We start from the raw sequence: 19,413 nt of genomic DNA on the forward strand, positions 1-19,413 counted from the left end.
CCGAGGATACGGGAAGAACAAAGGTGTGTGACTGAGAGAAAGGGTGATAATCCATGGAGTGCAGGGGACCCAGGTGGCTGTGCCTAATGAAAACAGGTACGCCCTCTTGGGAACTGTCGGGAGAGACGACGCTTCCGGTCCGAGCGGCGGACACGTCGGTGGCTCCAATCCTAGAGATGGGACTCGATCGGCGAAACCGACGTCGGGCAGAGCCCTAGTGGTGGGTGACTCCATTGTCCGAGGTGCGGACAGGAGATTCTGTGGCGGTAGGCGAGACGCGAGGATGGTCTGTTGCCTCCCCGGTGCCAGGGTTCAAGATGTCACAAACCAAATTTAGAACATCCTCGAGAGAGAAGGTGAACAGACGGCAGTAGTTGTGCACGTAGGCACAAACAACATCGGGAAGAAGAGGAAGGAGGTTCTGCAACGTGAGTTCAGAGAGTTAGGAAGAAGACTGAAAAGCAGGACTTCTAGTGTTGTTATCTCTGGATTGCTTCCAGTACCTCGTGCTAGTGAGGACAGGAACAGGGAGATAGGGGATCTGAATGTGTGGCTGAGGGGCTGGTGCAGGGAGCAAGGATTTATATTTCTAGACCACTGGGATCTCTTCTGGGGTAGGGGTGACCTGTACCAAAGGGACGGGTTGCACCTTAACTGGAGGAGAACCGACGTTCTGGCAGGCAGGTTTGCTAGGGCTACACGTGTGGGTTTAAACTAAATAGTGGGGGGGGAGGGATTGACAAATTGGGAGTATAAAGATGGAGTTAAAGGGGAAGTGAGTACAGGAAAAGTTACAAAAGATTCTCGAATTAATGGGGAGGAAAGTTCGAGAAGGGATAAGAGAATAAGGTCAGGACTAATTGCAAGTGGTGCGAGAGGGGAGGTGAATACCGAGGTCAAAGTGTTGTATATGAATGTGTGAATCACATGAAATAAAGTGGACGAGCTTGAGGCTCAGTTAGAAATTGGCATTAAACTTCATCTCCCATGCATCTGCCCACTCCCCCAACCTGTCCAATTGGTTGGCAGACAGGAAACAAAGAGTAGGGTCCCTTTCAGAATGGCAGGCAGTGACTAGTGGGTGCTGGGACCGCAGCTATTTACAATATACAATGATTTAGATGAAAGGATTCAAAGTAACATTAGCAAATTTGCAGATGACACAATGCTGGGTGGCAGTGTGAACTGTGAGGAGGATGCTATGAGAATGCAGGGCGACTTGGACAGGTTGGGTGAATGGGCAGATGCATGGCAGATGCAGTTTAATGTGGGTAAATGTGAGGTTATCCACTTTGGTAGCAAAAACAGGAAGGCAGATTATTATCTAAATGGTGTCAAGTTGGGGAAAAGGGAAGTACAACGGGATCTGGGGTCCTTGTTCAGTCAATGCGAGTAAGCATGCAGGTACAGCAGGCAGTGAAGAAAGCGAATGGCATATTGGCCTTCATAACAAGAGGAGTTGAGTGTAGGAGCAAAGAGATCAGTCTGAAGAAGGGTTTCGGCCCGAAACGTCGCCTATTTCCTTCGCTCCATAGATGCTGCTGCACCCGCTGAGTTTCTCCAGCAATTTTGTGTACCTTCCATCTTCCAGCATCTGCAGTTCCTTCTTGAACACTAAGATTATTAAGGGTTTGGATACGCTAGAGGCAGGAATCATGTTCCCGATGTTGGCGGAGTCCAGAACTAAGAATAAGGGTAAGCCATTTAGAACAGAGATGAGGAAATACTTTTTCACACAGAGTTGTGAGTCTATGGAATTCTCTGCCTCAGAGAGCATTGGAGGCCGGTTCTCTGGATACTTTCAAGAAAGAGCTAGTTAGGGCTCTTAAAGTTAGCGGAGTCAGGGGAAATGGGGAGAAGGCAGAAACGGGGTACTGATTGGGGATGATCAGCCATGATCACACTGAATGGCGGCGTTGGCTCGAAGGGCCGAATGCCCTACACCTGCACCTATTGTCTATTGTCTATCCAGTCAAAGAAAAGACTATACATGACTACAATCAAACCATCCACTGTACAGGTAAAGGTACAACATTTAGTTTAGTGTCATGTGGAGGTACAGTGAAAAGCTTTTTTGCGTGCTAACCAGTCAGCGGAAAGACAATAATTCCAACATGATTACGACCGAGCCTTTCGCAGTTTACAGATGCATGATAAAGTGAATAACGTGAATAATGTTTAGTGCAAGGTAAAGCCATTGAAGTCCGATCAAAGATAGTTCGAGGGTCTCCAATGAGGTAGATAGTAGTTCAGGACAGCTCTTTAGTTATGGTAGGACAGTTCAGTTGCCTGATAAGAGCTGGGAACAAACTGTCTCTGAATCTGGAGGTGTACGTTTTCACACCTCTATACCTTTTGACCGATGGGAGAAGAGGGTGTAGCTAGGTTGCGATTCGTCCTTGATTATGCTGGTGGCCTTCCAAAGGCAGCGAGAGGTATAAATTGAGTCAATGGAAGGGAGGTTGGTTTATGTGATGGTCTGGGCTGCGTCCACAATTCGCTGCAACTTCTTGTGGTCTTGGATGGAGCTATTCCCAAACCAAACTGTGATTCATCCCGATAAAATGTTTTCTACGGTGCATTGGTAGAAGTTGGTGAGAGTTTTTGGAGACATGCTGAAGGAAGTAGAGGCGTTGGTGTGGTTTCCTGGCCGTTACTTCAAGATGGGTGGTCCAGGAGAAGTTGTTGGTGATATTGACTCCTAGGAATTTGAAGCTTTCAACCATCTCTACTTCGGCGCCGTCAATGCAAACTGGGATATGTGTACCACTTCACTTCCTGAAGTTGATCACTATCTCCTTTGTCTTGCTGACATTGAGAGAAAGGTTGTTGTCACGGCACCGACACTAGGTTCTCGATCTCCTTACTGTACTCCGTTGCATCATTATTTAATATCCGGCCCATAATGGTGGTGTTCTCTGCGAATTTGAAAATTGAATTAGATTTGTACATGAGTGGACAGTTGTGGGTGTACAAGGAGCAAAGGAGGGGGCTGAGAACGCATCCTTGCGAAGCACCAGTGTTGAGGATAAGACGATATGAAATAAAGAGCACAATTCTGAAGTGTATGCAAAGAAAGAAGGACCTGGATGTACATGTGCCTAATCTTTGAAAGTGACAGAATATGTTGAGTGATCATTTAGTAGAGTTCATGGGGTCATAAATGGAATCATAGGCAAAAGCTATTAAACTCTATAACTTTAAAGCTCTCATCTTGTATGTGTGTGTATGTATATGTGTGTGTCTTGAAATTTTCGCAAAAACACTGCTCGGTAACAATAAGATTTTTACATATTCTGACACATTTTTCCCCTCTAAGCAGTGATCAGCTTCACAAGATGTTATGCTTTATTTCACGACATTGTTGATTAAAGTTTAAAAAAGTAAAAAAACTCCCTTTTAAACCGACCAGCTTCCACTGATGACGTCACAATGAGGTGGGCGGGCACGATGGCTCGACTCGGAGCACGTTTTACACACAGAATATTTCACGAGCTTTGAGTGATGTTAGTGGGTGGGCTGCATTTCCACAACATTCCTCAAACGCTTCACCACCTCCCCAACAATCGACCTGCTTCATTCTCACTGCTTGATGCTTCAATCTGACCGCCATCTTTAAAATATGACGTCCCAATGAGGTGGGCGGGCACCATGGCTCAGGTCGGCGCCCGTTTCACACACGCCCGCCTGTGGCCTCGCTCAGGTCCACACACGCCTGCTGTCACGCGCGGGGTCCCCGGGTCCACGCTCGCACGCGGCCTCACTCTGGTCCTCGAGCCCTCAGGTCCACGTCCGCCTGCGATCTCCCTCGGGTTCTCGGGTCCACGTCCGCCCACGGCCTCGCTCGGGTCCACGCCCGTCTGCTGCCGTGGGCCGAGCCCGGCTACTGGCCCTGGGCTGGAGCTGAGCCTGTAGCTGGAGTGAGGGCCAGGGCTTGGGATGGGGCCGTGACTGGGGCTGAGAGAGAAGCCGCCGGTGGAACCAAGGACGAGCTGGGAACAGGGACGAGCCAGGAGAAGAAGTCGGGGCCATGCGGCGGCCGAGCTGACGGCTGCAGTCTACAGCCAGGGCTGGGCTGAGTACAAGAACCAGGCCGAGTTCCAGGCCCTGGCGCTGCTCTACGACCTGGGTAGCTGTGTCAGGGAATGGAAGTGAGGGGAGGAGGATGAAGGAAATGAGGAGGAGGAGGGAGATGGAGTGCGGTCTCTACCCCCTCCCTCCCTACCCCCCTCTCCTTCCCTCTACCCTCTCTCTCTACTCTTCTCCCTCCCTCTCTACCCCCTCCCCCCTCCCTCTCTCCCCCTCCCTCTCTACCCCCCCTCCCCCTCCCTCTCTACACCCCCCCCTCCCTCTCTACCACACCTCCCTCACTACCCCCTCCCTCTCTACCCCTTCCCAATCTAAGGAGTGGTGAGTATTGGGACCTATGGGTGAGTGGTGGAGTATTGCATTCGGGGCCAGCCCTCCCCTGTGACGCCGTGTGCGTTCCCCCCCTTGATGAACGGGACCCAACGAGCCCCACTTGGTCTAGTATTTTATAAAACTGTGGTTAGAGCGCAGATAATAATGTCTGATTTTTTTTTTCTGTCAGCACAGTTTTGGTAGGAGAAGGTGGGATTGATCGCCCTGGTGAAAAAAGATTGGGATTTGTCTGAGATGTGCAAGATGGGTTTAGATAAAGTATTTACAAACAGTTCTCATTCGCAAATAATTCCAGGAGTACTGGATCAGATTTAAAACGATTGACTAAATATATTAATTGATAATATGATGGTAAAACAAAACTAAAGTAATAGAATCATATGACTCAGAAACAGGACATGCAGCTCAACCTGCCTGTGCAGATCAGGTTTTATAACTGGTTCAGCCCCATTTGCCTGCCTTTGGCTAAACCTTTCCTATCCATGTCTATTCAACTGTATCTTAAACATTGCCATTGTATCTGTCTGTGTAGTATTTTTTTTATGGCAGCTCATTCCGTATGTGCACCACCTTCTGAAGAAATTGTCCCTTGGGTTTCTTTAAAAAAAAAAATCCCCCTTTCACCCTCACCCAAATCCTATGCCCCCTGGTTCTGCACTCATCGATCCTGAGAAAAAGACTCTCATCATTCATCTTACATATGACTTCCATGTTTTTTTTACATCTCTGTATGATCACCACTCAGCCTCCAATGTTCCATGGAATTTTATCCAGTCTCCCCTTATAACTCAAGCCCTTGAGTCCTGATAGCATCTTGGTGAATCTTTTCTGCATTCTTTCCAGCTAATAACATCCTTCCTACATCAGGGCCACCAGAACTGTGTACTCACCAAAGTCTGGAAGAAAAAAAACTCAGAAAGGGTTGGAAATATTCAGGAAGTCAAGTAGCATCTATGGAAGAAAATCCAATTATGGATTCTGGTAAAGGTTCTGGTAAAACTTCATTGCCCTGAAATATTAAGTTTTCCTTTCCGCAGTTATTGCCCAAAGGGAAGCGATATAAACCTTGGTTAGATAGAGATTGGTTATGATTGGGAACTATCTGCAAGCAAGGGTGGCCAAAGCAGTGTCAATTATATCCCTCTAAAGGAAATTATATAGGCCCATGAGGAAAGATAAATTGCAATGTTACAATGGGGTGGCACTGAATGAATGGCTCTGCAAGAGCCAGAATTAATTTAAGCCTCTTGTGACTTTTCTATGATTCTATATGTGTTATTCAGTGGGTATTTGATATGTGGGAGGAGACAGTGTGGAAATGGTGTTGGAGGAAGCCATGGTCTGGAAAAGTTTTAAGTTATCATTTTTTACCAGGCTTGGAGTGCCTAACACAGATCAAAACAAGTAATGACACAAAAATCTGGAGTAACTCAGAGGGTCAGATAGCATCTCTGGAGAATAGGAATAGGTGACATTTCGGGTCGAGACCCTTCTTCCGACGACTCAAAACAAGTAACGCGTGATATGTTGGAATTCATTCAAATAAATCAAATCACTTGTTTACTAAGTAAGATTGGGTTTGCAATCCTCTGACTTCACAAAGCAAAGATGCAGAAAATGCAGAAGTAAGTGGATTTGGGTAACAGCAACAGCTTCAGTGGCATGAGAAGAAAAAGAATAACATCTCAAAATGTCCATAGCTGAATTTAAAAACCAATCAAATAATTTTGAACTCTAGTTATTGTTGAAGAAAAAGTGGCAGCCAACATGTGCAGGGCAAAATCTCCACAAACAGAACTGTTAGTGACCAGATCGCCTGTTTTTAAGTCTGAAGAAGGGGCCCAACTCAAACAATCCAGATATGCTGCCAGATCTGCTGAGTTACACCAGCACCATGTCTTTTTTTGGTAAACCCAAACCTGCAGTTCCTTGTGTCTGTTTTTAGTTGTTCTCATCTTCAAGGCATAGTAATAGTCTTCGGTGCATCAGGATGAATGTGATGAAGGGTTACAGACTTAAAATATTAATTGTTTCCCTTTCCTCAGACACTGCCTGATCTGAATTTTTTCAGTGTCTAGTTTTTTTATTTTCAGGATTAATCTTTTTGCTGGTCATCAAAAATGAGTTGCGATCTTTTATGACTACATCAAAGAATGGAATAAAGTCAGTTTAGCGTGTTGTTCAAAACACCTCATCTGAGCAGTTCATTAAAGTGCTGATCGAAGTATAGCCTGGATTCTGCACTTGTGTCTGTGCAAGTAGATCTTGGGCTCACAACCTTCTCAGAGCTGAATTCAGATTCTGATTCAACTGTCCTTTCATCAGCAATCGCTGCTAATAGAATAAACAGAAGGAGATGACTGAGTGTACAAGAGAGAAAGGGGAAAGTGTTATAACCAAGAACAGCTATTTACAGTAATTTGAAATACATTAAAACTTTGCAGGTCAGGCAGTATCTACCGAGAGAAGAAAAGTTACAGATTGATGACTTATTGTCAGAACTGGCCTCTTAGGGAGGGAGTACAGAGAAGGTTCACCAGACTGATTCCTGGGAATGCAGGACTTTCATATGAAGAAAGACTGGATAGACTCGGCTTGTACTCGCTAGAATTTAGAAGATTGAGGGGAGATCTTATAGAAATTTACAAAATTCTTAACGGGTTGGACAGGCTAGATGCAGGAAGATTGTTCCCGATGTTGGAGAAGTCTAGAACAAGGTGTCACAGTTTAAGGATAAAGGGGAAATATTTTAGGACCGAGATGAGAAAAACATTTTTCACACAGAGAGTGGTGAATCTCTGGAATTCTCTGCCACAGAATGTAGTTGAGGCCAGTTCATTGGCTATATTTCAGAGGGAGTTAGATGTGGCCCTTGTGGCTAAAGGGATCAGGGGGTATGGAGCGAAGGCAGGTACAGGACACTGAGTTGGATGATCAGCCATGATCATATTGAATGGCGGTGCAGGCTCGATGGGCGGAATGGCCTACTCCTGCACCTATTTTCTATGTTTCTATGTTTCTTCCCATACAAACTGGAAAAGCTAGTTTCTGAAATTATTGAAGTCAGTGTGGAGTCCTGAAGTTTATAATATCTAGTTGAAAGATGAGTTTGCCCCTTGAACTTTCATTGTGATTCACTGGACAAAAGACAGAAGGCATACTGTGAGTGGGGTGGAAAATTAAAGTAACAGGCAATTAGAATCTCCACCTCAACTTAGAAGTAAGAAAGGGATTGTTCCACAAAACAGTCACCCAATTTTTTTTTTTTGGTTTATCTGATGTAGGGAAGATCTTGTCTTGAGAAGCGATCACACAACATTGTAAGACGTGCAATTTGAATAATTGCTTCACTGGAAGGCATCTTGAGGTTCTGGACATTGTGTTATTGCACTGTTAGCATGTTCAGCTATTCCCAGTTTTTTATGATGGAAGCTGCAATTATTCTGTTTGTTATTCATGTTGATGTAATCATTTTTGAGGGGCCTCCTGCACTTGCCCTCAGAGCTATGCCACACCTGCATTAATCTGGTGTTGGTGTATGAATCTAATGATGTGAATCTTTCATAACCTAGATTTGAGGCAAGGCTTTAATCAGCACGGGTTCCTCATGAAGCTGGACGTGTTTATAATACTTTGGTTGCCTTTGATAAAACCATTAAAATTGCTTTAGTTAATATTAATTTTTGAAACGCAAATACTTGAAAACAAAGTATGTAAAATAAAAACAACTTGCCTTATCTATTCATATAATGCAGATTCTAATTTCTATGCTGGATGGAAACAAGTGACCGGTCTGGCAAAACTGGAGTTCAGTTATCCTGAACTTGCAGTTGAATCAATAAGTTCTCATTGGCCACAAATAGCTTTCTTCAGCCATGTTTTTCAGTTGCACAGTTTTGCAGATGCTTCACTTTTTAAGTTTTGTTTTTCTCTTTTTTAAGGTAGTCAAATAATTGCATTAGCAACTGAAATGGGAAAGAAGAAGGAAAGACGAAATTCTGCTCAGGATGATGAGGCATCTGACAATCAAGGTAACAAATTGCTTCACTAGTTACACATTATACAGCATAGTCCAAGTAAACTGTTATGTTCTGACAAAAACCTATTCCTTTACGTACTTTGTTTAAAATTAATTATTTTAATTTAAATATGATATATTGAAAAATCCTTTCTAATGAAGGAAGCTGTTGCTCTAACAATTTTAGGCCAATTAAATCAACCGATGAATAAAATTTGATCATTAAGAAAGATAATTTTAGAATAATAAAACTGCTACATTCCAAAGAGTTTTTATTGCACTTATCTGGAATCTCTTAATAAATCACAGAAATAAACTGTGGTCAAGTTCAATAATGCCTCATCACTTCTCCATTTTGCAACATAGCATTTGAGTTTTTTCCATGTTAATACATATCTACTTATGCAGTTCTATATGCCTACAAGTAAGTTTAAAATCCAGTTAGCCAACTTTCCTTGATTCCATGGGCTCCAGCCTTTCAGTCAAATTGGTGTCAGGCTTCCCCCAAACCATGGGCGGAAATCCCGGGGGGAGGGGGGGGGGGGGGGGTGCCTAAATCAGCCTTTTTTTTCCAGGTTTGCTAGAAGGTCCTGCTATTTTCTCTAGTTGTACCCTAATTACAATGATGTTTTCTATGTTAACACGTTAATATTAATGTTATTATTAACGCGTTATCATAGTATAACAAGAAAATTTTCACCACTGGGGCAAAACCGGGGTTGCCACCATCGGTCGTTTATTCGTTCGTGCCGCTGCCTGCTGGTTCAGTCTTCTCCAAGATCTATTTAAGAAAGAACTGCAGATGCTGGAAATATTGAAGGTAGACAAAAAATGTTGGAGAAACTCAGCGGGTGAGGCAGCATTTAAAGAGAGAAGGAATAGACGACGTTTCGGGTCGAGACCCTTCTTTAGACTGATGTGGGGGGGGCAGGAAAAAGAAAGGAAGAGGCTGAGACTGTAGGACTAGAAGGAGAGCTGGGAATGGGGAGGAGGGAGAACACAAGGGCTATCTAAAATTGGAGAAGTCAATGTTGATACCGCTGGGGTGTAGACTACCCAAGCGAAATACCCAAGCTTGTCTCCTCACTACATTTACTGCTGGCTCCAGTCCCAAATCTGAGTTTTCGAGTGATCTGTGCAATTCATTGATTCTGGAATTCCACTGCGGAAATTGAAAAACAAATCTCTCAGAGGTTTTTTAGAGAAATACACAGAGGAATATATACCAAGCGAGTCATCGTTACGGAAAAATTATGTTGACAGCAACTTCAACTTTGTTGTGCAGAAAATCAGAGATTAAGTTGCATACAACAAAATATGGATCTCAATAGACGAGACAACCGATGCTATGGGGAGAAATGTTGCCAATGTGATCATCGGTACACTGGAGGCAGGTCAACCATCAAAGGAATATTTGTTGACATTGGAAGTAGTGGAGAAGTCAAACTGCTCAACTATTGCTCAGTTGTTTACATCTTCACTTGCTGTACTTTGGCCAGAAGGTAGAAAACACGAGAATGTTCTGTTGTGACTGATGCAGCTCCGTACATGCAAAAAGCTGCTTGTGCTCTTAAAGTTCTAGTCCCCAAAATGTTGCATTTGACATGCTTAGCTCAAGGACTTCATATAATTGCCAAGCACATACGTGGCTTGTTTCCAAATGTCGATTGCCTAGTTTCCAATGTCAAGAAAATCTTCCTCAAAGCACAGTCACATGTGCAGTTGTTCAAGGAAATGGCACCCGAGATTCCGCTACCTCCTCAGCCCATTTTGACTAGGTGGGGTACATGGCTCTGGTGTACTCTCCTAAGCTTTTACTCTTACAAAGTAACTAACGATATTCATAAAGTTCCTGGCGATGGAGGTAAATACATACAAGGAAAATGTGTGAGAGAGTGATTTTAGCTAACAAAGATCTTGAACAAATACAAAACAGCTAAAGTTCTCAAAGGTAGCTGTAATGCACAAGATATCGACATGAATATAGAGTCTGTAGCTTGTTTCAGTGACTTCAGCTTAGGTAGAAAGACGTTTTTCCACAACTGAAGCATATTCTGTCTGACAGACGACATAGTTTAATTCTTTAAAAAATGCTAGTAATTATGTGCAACCAGGCAACTTATGGTCATTTAATGTAGTATATATTATCATTTTTAACCATATTTTGGCTTTTTTTATGCCTTTTTTTGTCAGTAAATGCCTTTTTTAGTGCCTAAACATCCTGGCTCTATTTATCACAGTGTAGCTTTTGAAAGATTCAAGCAGGTATCAGACGCTTTTTAAGGGCTGAATCGGCCCATTCGCGGGGCCTTTCATCGCCCGGCGTGGCTTAAAATCAAACTACTGCATCGAGGCGATCGAGACACCCGATGTTGAAGCCCCCGACAGCCAATTTTAAGCCGCGCCGGGCAATGAAAGGCCCCGCGAATGAGCCAATTCAAGCCCCACGATTCGGGCGGACGAAGCTGCTGTTGCTGGAGTTCGGAGTCGGTCATCAGCCAGTTTAGCTCCCGATGTTACCGTCCACAGGGCCCACGGCCAAAGCCTCGCATGTGTGTGTGTGTGTGTGTGCGCGCGGCCACCAAGAAACCGTGCCTCAATCACGTCCCCTCCATGTTTTGATAGCGATTTTTGCCCCTGCCCCAAACAAAGCCATGCTGTACATGTTTGATTAATCTCTGCCTTACCTGGTGTAGATTAATCTTGGCCCTTACAATTCTTTCGAATAACTTCACTACCACTGCATTAGATCAGGAGGCTTGTGATTACCTGGCTTAGTGCTACTGCCCTCCTTGAATAAAAGTATGACATTTGTTGTTGTCCAGTCATTTGACACCTTGCCTAGAGCCACCAGTTATTTACAAATCTCTGTCCAGGCCCTAACAATCTGCTCCCACAGAGGTCTTGGATACATCTCATCAGGCCCTATTAATGTATCCACCTTTAGGCTGACTAAAACCTCTATTACAAACTCTTTTGATGGTAACTTGTTCTTGATTTTCACCATCCCACCTCCCTGCAATTTTCAAATTCTGAATTGTCCTTCTTCTTGAATGCAGATAAGAAGTTTTAATTTTAATTTAAGATCTTGCACATGACTTCCAGTTTTATGTACAGATTACCATTTTGGCAAAGGGACTCTACTCTTTGTTTAAGAAAGAACTGCAGATGCTGTAAAATCGAAGGTAGACAAAAATGCTGGAGAAACTCAGCGGGTGCAGCAGCATCTATGGAGTGAAGGAAAAGGCAATGCTTCGGGGCGATGAAAGGCCCCGCGAATGAGCCGATTCGGCCCTTAGAAAGCGTCTGATACCCGCTTGAAGAAACCCTTCTTCAGACTGATGGGGGGGGGGGGGGGGCGGGCGGGAAGAAGAAAGGAAGAGGAGGCAGCCAGAGGGATGAGGGAGAGCTGAGAAGGGAAGGAGACATTTGGGACTACCTGAAATTAGAGAAGTCAATGTACAAACTGCCCAAGTGAAATATGAGATGCTGATCCTCCAATTTCCAGTGGTCCTCACTCTGGCTGTGGAGGAGGCCCAGGATAGAAAGGTCGGATTCGGAATGGGAGGGGGAGTTCAAGTGCTGAGGAGATCAGGTTGGTTATTGTGAACTGAGCGGAGGTGTTGGGCGAAACGATCGCCAAGTCTGCGCTTGGTCTCACCGAGAGCAGCAGCACCTCATATTTCGCTTGGGTAGTTTACACCCCAATGGTTTGAACATTGACTTCTCCAATTTCAGGTAGCCCTTGCTCAGACTCCCCCCTAATGGTTTCCCCCTATTCCCACCCCACCCCCACCCTCTACATAAGACATACTAAAAACCATTAAGACATACACACTAAAAATAACAAAAAAGGCGAAAGGACTAACAGCTGCTGGCGAGGCAGCCACTGTGGTGGCACCACCCGATGTCACGCACACTCCAAGATAAAGTTTGGAATTTCCACACTACAAATCATTAAATACACGGGGCTATATTCCCTGTCCCATTTTTCATGTAGAAATGGCTCCATAAAATGTAATTCGATATCTGCTCCAACACTGTACTTGAAATACAAAAATTAAAATACTCATTGGATTTCTCACAAGTATCTCGGTCCTGTTCAAATGGTGTAAAATGCATCTTTGTGCATTTAATTCCAAAACCATTTCTCCATGTCAGAGCTGCCTCTAGAGAGTCCCGCCAAATCCAAAATCAGGGCAGTATGGGTGGCTCAGCTGCAGAGAGAGAAGCAAATGTTGTAGATTAGTAATGGTTAGAAACTCGGCAGTGGACAGAATAGACAGGCACGTGTGCCGTCAAGAATGCAGGATGATGCGTTTAGTCAAGATATCACAAATTGGCCGCAGAGCATTCGAAAGGTGGAGGATTGAAGAGCTGGATTTTCAAGTCGTATGCCTTAATTAAATGTTAATGTTTCATCAATTCATTTTCAAACTTTCATAACTTTAGAATGAAAATATGTAATGACGAAAACCACAATCATCTGTCCAGCAAAATTCATATGTGCCAAACTAAATGTTGTCTTTCACCCTAATTTCAGTGCCTCCATGTACACATTTTCGTAAGGATTTGAACATTGGCAAAATTAAGAAGCGTTTGGCCCAACCTTGGTGCAGTGCTTGTGAGGACTGCAAAGACGATGTCAAAACGGAGGGAAAATGTGAGAAACCCGATGAAGCTCCATCTGTCTGGCTGTGCTTAAAATGTGGGCATAAGGTACATGGTTGTCTATGAGAAATAGTGATCTTGGACCACAGAATTCTGAGTTCTGTGTAAAGCACACCTGCGTGACCAGTTCCCATTGTTAAATTCAAAGTGATTTGCTTGCAGCCTCTAGGCATGGTTTAGCTTTAAAAATTGAAACTCAATGTGTACTGCTACTTATAAAAGCTGAAATGTGACTCAATGATTGGCAAGCGATTTAACAGACAAAGATGGACTGAAAAGCAGGGTTGTATGTTCTCATTAATAATCTCTTGGCCTCTTCGCCAATAACTGGTTAGATTGCAATGTCAAAGTGGCAATTTAGCAAATTTAGCTTCCCCACCATTCAGTGAATGCATGTTGGATCAGATCACTAAATTTGCAGCCATACTTTTCTAGTCCAATGTCAGTCCACTGTTTATTGCGATTGGTGGTTTCTGAAACTACATTTTTTTCTTTACGTACAGTATTGGTTCATTTGTTAATTCATTCAATTCCAAGATGAGGCTTTCCATTCAAGGACATTCAAGATGTCTTCTTTCTTGAGCTAAGGCCCCTGTCCCACTTTCACGACCTAATTCACGACCTCTGCCGAGTTTGCCCTTGACTCATACTCACAGCATGGTCGCCACGAGGTCGTAGCAGGTCGTGATTCTAGTCATAGGTACTCGTGACATCAAGTAGGCCGCGGCGTTTTTTTCAGCCTGAAAAAAAATGTCCACCAGTAAAAAAAAGGTCAGCATGGAAAAAATCAATACTTTTTACTCATGGGTAGGTCGTAAGCAGGTCGTAGTAGGTCGTGATGGTAGTCGTAGGTAGGTGTAGGTCAGTAACTGGCCCGAGAAAAAAAAAAAGCAAAAATGAAATCATTTTATCAAGTGATCATTTTCCACTTGTAGCTAATCGTAGTTGGTCTTAGGTGTGGAAGACTGAGGTCGTAGATATAGTTGTAGGAGGTCATTGGAGGTCTTTTACTTCGGCGAGTCAACACGACCGTGACATTTTTTTCAACTCGGCTAGGGTCTTCTAAACACGTGAATTAGGTCATCCAAGTGGGACAGGCCCTTAACATGGTTTCACCTCTTCTGTGTAGGAAGGAACTGCTGACGCTGTTTTACACCGAAGATAGACACAAAATGCTGGAGTAACTCAGCGGGACAGGTAGCATCTCTGGATAGAAGGAATGGATGACGTGTCAGGTCGAGACCCTTTTTCAGGCTGTCAGGGGAGAGGGAGATACAAAGATAGGGAAGGGTAAGGTGTGAAAACGAGACATCAAATGAGAGGTAGATCAAGAAAAATGTGGTATGGTTGTTAGCTAGGAGAAGATATCAACGAAGCATAGAGATAAAAGTTAATCACGGGGCCAGTCAGACTGGTCAGAGAACTAGGAAGAGTGAGGAATGGAGAGAGAGGCAAAGCAATGATTATTTGAAGTTATTGAAAATATTCATACCGCTGGGGTGTAAGCTGCCCAAGCGAAATATGAGGTACTGTTCCTCTAATTTGCACTGGGCCTCACTCTGACAGTGGAGGAGGCCCAGGCCAGAACGGTCAGTATGGGAATGAGAGGGGGAGTTAAAGTGTTTAACAACTGGGAGATCAGATATGTTTAGGCGGACTGAGCAGAGGTGTTCAGCGAAATGATCGTCGAGCCTGTGCTTGGTCTCGCCGAAACATAGGAGTCTACACCTGGAACAGCTGTTACAGTAGATGAGGTTGGAGGAGGGTCTCGATGTGAGGAGTGTCAGTCTGCAGAAAGGTCTCGACCTGAAAAATCACCCATTCCTTCTATCCAGAGATGCTGCCTGTCCTGCTGAGTTACTCCTGCATTTTGTGTCTATCTTTCCCTCTTCTGTTATAGATGGATCCCTTACGCTCATCTCCTCTGTGCCCCGTAGCTCTGCTCTCGCTCACCCCTCCCCCCAGATGCAACAAAGATACAGTTTCGCTCGTCCTCACCTTTCTTTCCACCAGTCTCCGCATCCAACACACCATCCTCTGATATCTCCAGCTCCTCCAACCTGATCCCACCATCCACCACATCTCCACCATTTTCTGCCTTCCACAGAAACCACTTACTCCACAACTCCTTGGTTCACTCATACCTTTCCACATAAACCACCCCTTTATTCGGCCATCTGCTGCAACCTTCTCCCTTCCCTCCATCCCGGGAGCCTAACAGTTCTTCCATGTGGGAAAGAGGTTCACGTGCTCCTCCACCAACCTCATCTGCATCCGATGTTCACAATGTGGCTTCTTGTACATCAGTGAAAAAAGGGTAAACAGCGTTCGTTTCGCCTAACAGTTGTGCCCGGTCCTCCAAGGCCTTCTAGATCTCACGGATGCGAACCATTGTAACTCCCCTTCCTGATCTCTTACTGACCTTTCTGTTCTGTGCGTTCTCCATTGCCAGAGTGAGGTCACACTCAAACTGGAAGAACAGCACCTCATCTACCGCTTGGATAGTTTACAACCCATCGATATGAACATTGAAAGCTACAACTTTAACCTCTACAAAGCATCCCCTCTCCTCTCCCCCCCCCCCCCCCCCATAAACAACCGTCCTCCTGAGCCCTGGCTGCCCTTGCACCTGTCTCTCCTGTCCCCTTCCATCTACATTCCTACACAATTTGCACCTTGTCAATCTTCTAGCTTCACAATTCTCTAATCTTTTTGACTCGCACTGTGTGTGTGTGTGTGTGTGTGTGTGTGTGTGTGTGTCATCTGTGTGTGTGTGTGTGTGTGTGTGTGTGTGTGTGTGTGTGTGTGTGTGTGTGTGCGTGTGTGTGTGTGTGTGTGTGTGTGTGTGTGTGTGTGTGTGTTCTGACCAAATATCTGTCTAATAACCCCGCGCTCCACGCCTGTGTTCACCTATGCCCTGTCAAGCTCTATCCTGCCCCTCCACTCTTCCACCATACTTTCTTCCCACCCCTACAATCATTCTGAAGAAGGGTCCCGACCCGAAACGTCACCTATCCATGTTCTCCAGGGACGCTGCCTGATCCGCTGATTTATTCCAGCATTTTGTGCCTTTCCTTGGTAAACCAACATCTGCAGTCTTTTGTTTCTACATTCTGACTCCTTGTCCCATTGACTATGGTTGTTGGACAGATGATCCATATTGGTCAGATTTTGCTCATTCCTAACCCTTTATTGCTTTGCTGCGACCAGTATATCTTTACCTGCCTTATTTCTTTCCTGTATCGAACATATCTGCGATCTGCAGAAAAAGATTTTGTATAAAAAATTGTCCCTGGACCCCTAATGGTCTGTTAATATCAGAAAGTGATCCTCTTTGATTGTTTTCATCACCTGTCAAGTCGTCAAGTTTATTCGTCACATACACATACGAGATGTGCAATGAAATGAAAAGTGGAAATGCTTGCGGACTTTGTGCAAAAAAACAAATAAACAAACAAACAAACTACTAACAGAATGGAACAGAATCCAATATTGTATGTCCAGGTACATATAAACCAAAATACGTAAGTTTAAACATGGAACCTGGTTTCGGACAGCACAGCACTGCTCTAGAGGAGGTAGAAACATTCGCAAACCTAGGCAGTGTTGTGGACATCACCGGAGGGGCAGAGGCAGACATAAAAAGTAGAATCAATAAGGCTAGGGTGGTGTTTAACATGCTCAGGAAGATCTGGAGCTCAAAACTCATCTCAATCACCACCAAAATACGCATATTTAATTCAAATATGAAACAGGTGATGCTGTATGGATCAGAGACATGGAAAACAACAAAACACACTATAAACAGGCTGCAAACATTTATTAACACCTGCCTTAGGAGAATACTTAACATCTGGTGGAGAGACATAAGCAATGTGGACCTGTGGAAAAGAACAAGACAGGAGCCCATTGACTTACAAATGTGAAGGAGAAAATGGAGTTGGATTGGGGACCCACCCTCAGGAAATCTGCCACAAACATCACCCGGAAAGCCCTGAAATGGAACCCCCAAGGAAAAAGGAAAAGAGGTTGCCCCAGGAACAGCTGGAGAAGAGGTGTCCAGACAGAAATATCTTAGAGTGGGCTCAACTGGGGAGATCTGCCAACAACCAAGTGAGGTGGAGGACATTTGTCAATGGCCTATACTACCAAAAGGAGCAAAGGATTTAAGAAGTTAAGAAGATGGTTTTGGACAGAAATAAGCCATTCAGCCTGTGAAACCTGTGCCAACCATGATGCCATATTTAACAAATCCCACCTGCCTGCACATGGTCTCTACCCCTCTATTTCCTGCTTGTCCATGTGCCTCTCTACATATTTCTATCATGTTGCTTCTCAGCCTCTGACACTCCAGATAAAACCCATCCAGGCTTGTCTGACCGCTCCTTGCTAATGTTCTCTTATTCAGGCACCATCCTGATGAAGGCATAAGAGACTTCAGCTGCTGGAATCTGGAGCACAAAACAAAAACTATTGGAGGAACTCAGAGGGTTGAGTTCTTCCAGCAGTTAGTTTTTCCTAATATCCTGGTGAACTTCTTCTGCACTTTCCCATGTCTTCATTCACATTAATCGTGTGATGGGGTGAGCAGAACTGCACACAATACTTCACATATGGCCTAACCAAAGGCTTATCAACCTCTTCATGGGATCCAGCACCACCAACTCCAGACTTTTGATGGCTATTTCATATAATATAAATATTTCTTCAGCATTGCATAATTAGTTTAGTTCAGAGATACAGCGCAGAAACAGGCCCTTCAGCCCACCGTGTCCACACCGACCAGCCATCCCAGCACATTAACACTATCCTACACACACTAGGACTGATTTACACTTTTATACCAAGCCAATTAACCTACAAACCTGTATGTCTTTGGAGTGTGGGAGGAAATCGAAGATCTCGGAGAAAACCCACGCAGTCACGGGGACAACATACAAACTCCTATAGTCGGGTTCAAACCCTGGTCTTTGGTGCTGCAAGCTCTGTAAGGTAGCAACTATACCACTTCGCCGCCCGTTATTTATGCCATGGCTTTGTATTTTTCAGGGTTGTGGGAGGAATTCGGAAGGACAACATGCTCTTCAACATTATAAAGAGCCACATTCGGATGGACATTCTTTGGCTCTTTGTTTGGAGAACTGGAGTGCATGGTAGGTTCAACATCTCGCATCGGATAGTGCTTGCAAAGTGGCCCACAAATATATTATTGACCACTATTTTGGATAAATATATTTATATAATGGTATATGGACCCACTGATCTGTTCTATATTCATGCCTACTATATTCTGTTGTGCTGAAGCAAAGCAAGAATTTCATTGTCCTATCTGGGACACATGACAATAAACTCTCCTGAATCTTGGATCTCGATTAAGCAATTACAGGGATATATCAATCGAATAGCGGATCAATCAAATACATTGCAAACATTTTTGATATTTTTTAGTTTTTTTTTTTTAAAGTCTCTGAATTCTTATTGGTTAATGAATGCGTGGAACAGTGTGTTGGAGGGCGGATCCACCGACGTATGTTTGAGATTCCGAATTTTCCGTTACAAAATAATTTTCTACCAGCCAGCGTAACTAAAAGCCACAAGGCATTTACAGTATTTACAGCACAAATTTTACAGTATCACCGAATAATCTTGAAGAGGGTTGTAATTAAGCAGAAGATGGTGCAGAAAATTCTCAAGTGTTTTGCCTGGGTTGGAGTGCTTGAGTTATAAGCATAAATTTGATTGGCTAGGTCCTTTTTCTTTGGAGTAAAGATGAGTGCCAGAGGAGGTAGTTCAGGCAGGTGCTATAACAGCATTTATAAGATACTTGGAAGGGTACATGGATAGTAAAGGTTTGGAAGGATATGGACCAAACGCAGGCAAATGGGACGAGCTTAGATGGGGCATCTTGGCCAGCACGCGCATGTTGGGCCGATCGGCCTGTTTCGATGCCATAAGGCTCCAAGTCTCTAAAAGGTATATCAAATTAAGGTACATAGGTAGCTGCCTATTGTTTGGTTTTCAGGGTAGGGGTATCTAAAAGGGCTTGGGTTTAATGTGAGAGGGAGAAAGTTTAAAGGGGATATGAGGGGTATTATTTTCACATAAAGAATGGTTGGTGTATAGAATGCGCTGCCACAGGAAATGGTGGCGGCAGGTACAGTTAGAACAATTAAGAAGGATGGATACCTGACCAAGGCATAGAGGAATTGGAATAATGCAGGTAGGAGGGATTTGTATAGATAGGCATGATGGTTGTCACAGGCGAGGTAGGCTGAAGGGCCTTTTTCTACACAGCAGAAAAC

The 19,413-nt window shown here is 44.1% G+C and overlaps 1 protein-coding gene across 1 annotated transcript in view; it reads left to right on the plus strand.

Annotated features, from left to right (window-relative positions):
* The window catches only part of LOC129702634 (ubiquitin carboxyl-terminal hydrolase 16-like), a 45,405-nt gene that overhangs the window by 1,802 nt on the left and 24,190 nt on the right, over positions 1–19,413 (plus strand). Inside the window, 3 exon segments of the mRNA XM_055644481.1 lie at positions 8,364–8,453; positions 12,984–13,159; positions 18,161–18,264. Of these exon segments, the coding sequence (XP_055500456.1) occupies positions 8,364–8,453; positions 12,984–13,159; positions 18,161–18,264 (370 nt within the window).

This window comes from Leucoraja erinacea, chromosome 13 (assembly GCF_028641065.1).
Source record: "Leucoraja erinacea ecotype New England chromosome 13, Leri_hhj_1, whole genome shotgun sequence".
NCBI lineage: Eukaryota > Metazoa > Chordata > Chondrichthyes > Rajiformes > Rajidae > Leucoraja > Leucoraja erinaceus.